The following is a 6000-nucleotide window of genomic DNA, read 5'->3' as shown; positions in this document are numbered from 1 at the left end:
CTCACAAAAGATTTTACCCTAAAAAAGAAAAGGTTAAATTTGAAAAGTTTTTGAATATTCGCTTCTTCTTCTTATATAAACTAGTGAGTTGACCGTGCTTAGTACATCTATAATTCCCACCTTGATATTTTTCAAATTCCTAGAGTAATAGGAGCCTACCACTCGAGATTCTTACCAAGTGGCAGCTTCTTGAAACTCAACTCTCCCTATATAATATAATTATATAGAATAGAAACATTTGAGTGAAATAAATAATGGAGTGGGCCTTCAAATGTGAAGTTTGATTTGATTATTGAACACTTAGAGGCTACGTTGGTTACTGCTACAACCTACCCCTCCTACCGTATTGAAGAAGGTGGCGTCGGCTCTCTCTCTCTCTCTCTCTCTCTCTCTTTCCACCGCCCATGGCAAATCCTCTCTCTCTCTCTCTCTACAGTTTTACTATGCTCAGACACAGGAAATGTTGGTGGGGGACGCGAGAATGTAGTGTGAGTATCACTGTGAGACCTCTCTCTCTCTCTCTCTCTCTCTCCCCACACACACACACCCACACACAGAAGGCAACTGTATTCGTTACACCTCAGTAGCATCCTAGCAGTAGTAGTATGAAGAATTAGTAGCACCCACGAAGCCCTTCCTCAAGCTTGTGTTCTTCGAACAAAATCAGCAGCTGGAAAGAGCAACAGAAATAGCTTTCCAGATCTGGAGTGCAGGCATAGACGTCAGTGATAGAGTTTTGTGTAAAGCCATTTTTCTCATTATTCTTGGAGGGCTCAGCAGGCAACAGTACTTGAACAGACGACGCTAGAATACACCGCTGGAGAAAGGCCGAGAGATGCACAGAGCGCAAGCAATTGGGATATGGCAGCTAAACCAAGGTTAGTGGCTGCGGTGGACACAGACATTGTCATCCGAGGAGAGCTTTTTGGGCCCTCTAACCTAGGATAAGTTAACTCGTGCAAACCCTACTACCTTAGGGACCACTTATTATCCAGACAGAGGCGTCCAATCTTATCCCATTATTAGCCGTCTTGTCGCATCATATCAAGCCATCTTAACGCACCATTAAGCCTGCCTCTTAGCTTCCTTCAGCCCTTGCTTAATGCTCTACTTCTCATGATTAAGCCTCCTCAAGCTTCTCTTTCTCATGATTAAACCTCCTAGTTCATATGAATGGTTCTTCTCATGATAACTCGCTGTCTAGTTTGCTGCAGCTCGTAGTATTCCATGGTTTTAATTCAAATGTGTGGTCCTCAAATCTTTAATCTTTGCTCAAGTCTTCACGCCATTCAGCTGGGCAGTTGATTTTCTGCCCAAACTTTCTTGTTTATAATAGTAATTACCCAAGAGTTTTCCCGTCTGTCTCCAAATCTAATTGCACATTTCACTGGCTAGAAGAACTCCATCTCACTCATGGATCTTGGCGATGTCAATATTATGCAAGCTCGATTAGCAGACTAATTAAGCTATAGTTGCAAGATTACAGTCTTAATCTCATCATTTCTGCGGCGTGCCACTTGAGGTTCTATCATGCTGGGCATGTCAATCCATAGGTTTACTGTCTTCCTTGTTTTCTGCATAGTGTCCAACCCAACATGGGTGTGCGAGGGCCAAGCATGTCCAGAGATATGTGGCAACACTGTGGTTCCATACCCTTTTGGGCTCAGCAAATGTGGGCTGAAGGCCTTTCATCTAAGCTGCAATGTGCAGACCTCCCAGCTTGAGCTATGGCTGAACAACATCAATTTCACCATACTCTCCATCACCTCAAATTCCCTCGTGATAGACCCAATGCGTGACCACCTTTGTGGAAACCCCAACATCAACTTCTTCTCATTCATTGGAGAGTCCAGCTATGTGGTGCCCAGAAGCAGCTACACAATATCCAAGAGAAATGCCCTCATGATGTACAATTGCAAGAAAAACAGCAGCTGTGGATGTGATATCCGCTCTGAATTCGATGGTCTCTCTAAAGTTCAGCACCTTTTTAAATGCCCTTTTCAATATTGCTGTGGCTTCCTCAAGTACGATAGCCTCCTGAGCTTGATGAAGAACTGTACCAGCTTTGTAAGCTGGACCATAAACTCGGAATCAAATCCTCTCAACATACAAGTTTATTATGGGCTTGAACTTGAAGCTTGGATTCCAGGGCCATGTTCATGTGTCAAGGATGCCATATGCACTCAAAGCCCTGACAGTTTCAGCCACACATGCCAGTGCAAGGAGGAGCTGGTGGGTGATGGATTTGCTATGGGATTAGGATGCCATAATAATGGTAAAGTTCAGCTTAAGCCTCTTCCTATGTGCTTCTCTTGATACATTTTTTGAATGGAGTTTGTGTATCTCTAATGCTTTTTCACAATTGTGCACATGTTTTTCACAGTATCATCTTGCATACGGGGCTCCTTGGTGGGCTGCACAAGGAATGCCATTCTGCTGTCAGCTGGTAAGCTCTCTCCAGTCTCTCTACCCATTGTATGTTGCTTCCTGGTGTTATTATGTAACATGGCACCTTCATGCATCTATGTCTCACTTTTTTTCCTTCACGCATCACAGGTGTGATTGCTGGAACTATCATCATAGCAGTCATCATTGCAGCTACCATGGTGCTACGACGAAGGACCCGTGGAATCGGGGACGTTCAGAGCAGAAGAGACATCAAACAGATTGAGGGGCTGCTATGCAACCACAGAGTCACTAAGGTTTTTGCGTACAAGGATCTGGAGAAGGCCACAAAGGGCTTCTGTGATGAACATAAGCTTGGCAATGGTGCCTTTGGCACAGTGTATGCAGGAAAGCTTTCAGATGGCATGCTAGTTGCTGTGAAGAGGATCAATTACCGCTACATGCAGGGCATACAGCAGGTTGTGAATGAGGTGAAAGTGTTGACAGCAGTCAAGCATCAAAACCTCGTACGGCTACTTGGGTGCTGTCTTGAGTATGGAGATCCATTGCTGGTGTATGAGTATATACCCAATGGCACATTGTCTGAACATCTCCAAGGATGCAGAGGGACACATTTGACATGGGCTCTGCGTGTCAACATAGCTCTCGAGACAGCTCAGGCTCTTACCTACCTTCATTCCCTTGACCCTCCCATCTATCACCGTGATGTGAAATCTAGCAACATCCTCCTTGACTATAATTTCACATCCAAAGTGGCCGACTTTGGCCTCTCCAGACTTGTCCTCACAGACAATTCACATATTTCCACAGTGCCTCAAGGTACACCGGGCTACCTAGACCCTGAATACCATCAAAACTTTCACCTCTCAGAAAAGAGTGATGTGTACAGCTTTGGGGTGGTGTTGGTGGAGATAATCACTGCAATGAAGGCGGTCGACTTCTCGCGGGACAAAAGTGAAGTCAATCTAGCCATCCTAGCATTGACAAGAATAGGAAATGGTACCCTGGATGATGTTATTGACAAGACGCTGGAGGCTGGGAGAAATCCTCAAGTGAGGACCATGATTCAGATAGTGGCAGAGATAGCATATAGGTGCCTTTCATATGACAAAGATGCCAGGCCCACCATTAAGGAAGTTGTCCAGGAGCTTGAGTTAGTGAGGAATGAAACCAAGAAGATCAAGGTGCACGGGCAATCTCTGGATAAATCCAAAGGTCTGTTGAGGAACACAAAGAAGGAGAGTTCTGCCAGAATCGTGTCATGTTCTTCGATGGAAGAGATATTCGGAAGTAATGAGAGTTCTTTTGATGCTGCATGAGTAGCCAGGGGTCTGTTGTCATGTATAAACTCTTGCAAAAAACAGCTTACAGTGTGCCAAACCCAACCTCTAATCTCACTGCTTCTTCATAGGTATGGATTATGGCAGCTTTAAACATCTTTATTTAGCATATCAAAGATTATGGGATTAGGTTCTAGGATTGGCTTCCCTCTACCGGAACACGAAAACCTACTTTATGGTGGTATTGCCTATATGAAGGGTTTGTTTTTTGAGCTTTGGCATGAGCTTTTACTTGGCTTCTTACCTATCGAGGGAAGTTGAAAGTATGTCATGAAAATTGAGTTTTTAAAAGGCCCATTCTTGCCATGAACTTCCATCTCCTGTTGCACACACATGGCTAATTGCCTGGCTGTTGGGACTCTTATGAACTCACTTGATGTCTAAGCACGTTGGCATAACCATTTTAAATTAGTAGAGAGGGTGTTTCCTCCTCTTGTGATGCCTAACCACATCTTGTTGTGTGCAAGGTAACACTTGACAGGTTAAGCAGGGTGTAGATAGCACCGTACAAGGCTGAATGTGTGGGTATGGCGACCCCTCTGCCTGCCTACTTTGAACACACACAAGAAGATGTGACCACCCCCCCTCCCCCCCCTCTTGCAATTTGGTGTTCCAAGAGGCTTTGAGCCATCCTGCACACACTGGGCTCTTGGGCCTAAATGAACTGCCCAGCTGACACAAAACTGGGTGGTGAAGACACCTGCAAAGTTCAAGGATTCCCACATGCCTCTAAGTTAGTATCTTCACCATACTCACCTCCTTGCCCCTAGGTGTGGTGGGTGAGGCTCTTCCTCTTACCAAAAATGGTTCTTTTAATAATAAAAGCTACATGAAGACAGTTTATCTACAGGATTTATTTCCCATAGCAGTGATCTAGACCGCTCCGTGGTGAAAGACTCTTGGTCTGATTCGGAATTGGTGTTTGGTGCTATTAGGGTGGTCAACTCCACTTGTGATCCAATGCTACTTTCTATGATGATGTGTCGTGACCAAAAGTAAGATTGGAATATGACTGAGAAATGACCCGGTTCTTTTTATGGGATTTTTAAATGGTATTTCAATGTTTTTGGTCTTTTCTTGTTTCCTATAATTTTTTTATGGCTTTTCAAGAATTTTCTAATGTTTTTGAACTTTTGGCTATTTTATTTTATTTTTGTAATTTTTGTTTTTTAAAATTTTTGATGAAGGTCAAAGGATTTGCATAAATCCCTTTGTTTGAAAATTTCAAAATTTCTAACTCCCTCTGGAAGTGTTCCCAGTTGGGGTCGTACGATTCAACCAAGCGTGATTCGACTTTTAGACATCCGAGTTTTGTGATTTCACTTTAAGAACCCAATTCAATGTTGATTAATATTTTATGTCACGATTCTACCTTTCTATAGACGATTGCACTTTTTTGGTTCGCAAAACTAGGCCTAATTAGCCCAATTTGCTTAATCTGGAACCTACTCATTTGGTGTATCGGAGGTTGAATCAATACATAGAAAAGATTTTTCATCTTATGCTCTGGGTTTTCCAAAAATTCGGGTTTTCTAAAAATTAGGGTTTCTTGAATCTAATACTATAGGAGGCTCTCCAATGCTTGATATACAATTTTGAAAAATCTTGGGGGATTTGGGATTAATGCGCCAATAAAGCAAGATTTTGCGTAAATTGGAAAAAGCCCTAAATTTGCAAGACATGAAGGCCCTAATAAGATGTTTTTAACCTAGATATCTAGATATTATTTATACCCCTAAGAGGTTGTTCACACACATGAACGCATGAGTGGGTGTTAATTCCTTTGCTAGAGGATGTTCACACATGTACACACATATTTTGGCCCTCAAGGGATTACCTCATCCTCTGTTAAGGATAAACTTAGGGTCATGGCTCTAGTTTCTCCTACCAATTATGGGATCCCAAGGAGAAAGTACACATAGGATCAGGTCACACACACAACGCAAAACAACACACAATGTTGACTAAGTACACACACTTATTTCAAGTACACATTGACCATAATAACCACAAAGATAAGGGCTTTCGTCTAGCACACCCCTTATTAAGGGTTAAAACAAAAGATAAGGCCCCAATGCCTATAAAAGCATGTACTGGTGGGGTCTTTCATTATTACAATAATGAGTACCATTCAAGTACGTGTAATCTCTCTCTCATACTTGAGCTCTATTGGATCTCTCTCCCTTTAAACCTTGTGCTTCACAGCCATGACTTGAGCTCCATATCTCTTCTCCATCAAGCTAGTCTCCTACAT

The 6000-nt window shown here is 42.8% G+C and overlaps 1 protein-coding gene across 1 annotated transcript; it reads left to right on the top strand.

The window, feature by feature from the left end:
* Positions 1-286: 286 nt before the first annotated feature.
* On the top strand, positions 287-4052 carry LOC147629288 (Protein kinase superfamily protein). Its single transcript, XM_086812552.1, has 3 exons — positions 287-2275; positions 2384-2446; positions 2557-4052. Exons 1-3 carry the CDS (start codon positions 1531-1533, stop codon positions 3723-3725), a joined length of 1977 nt encoding a protein of 658 aa, XP_086668678.1. The 5' UTR covers positions 287-1530; the 3' UTR covers positions 3726-4052.
* Positions 4053-6000: the final 1948 nt, after the last annotated feature.

Source organism: Cibotium barometz, chromosome 18 (genome assembly GCF_041138505.1).
Source record: "Cibotium barometz isolate CiBa-2024 chromosome 18, ASM4113850v1, whole genome shotgun sequence".
NCBI classification, from domain to species: domain Eukaryota; kingdom Viridiplantae; phylum Streptophyta; class Polypodiopsida; order Cyatheales; family Cibotiaceae; genus Cibotium; species Cibotium barometz.
Note: the sequence above shows the minus strand (reverse complement) of the source record. Positions and strands in the feature narration are given on the sequence as shown.

Bases quoted from the DNA above. Each gene is read 5' to 3' on its own strand.
- LOC147629288 (XM_086812552.1), top strand. From the start codon at position 1,531: ATGCTGGGCATGTCAATCCATAGGTTTACTGTCTTCCTTGTTTTCTGC. The intron at 2,276-2,383 runs GTAAAGTTCAGC...TGTTTTTCACAG, and splicing joins ATTAGGATGCCATAATAATG to TATCATCTTGCATACGGGGC. The intron at 2,447-2,556 runs GTAAGCTCTCTC...CACGCATCACAG, and splicing joins TGCCATTCTGCTGTCAGCTG to GTGTGATTGCTGGAACTATC.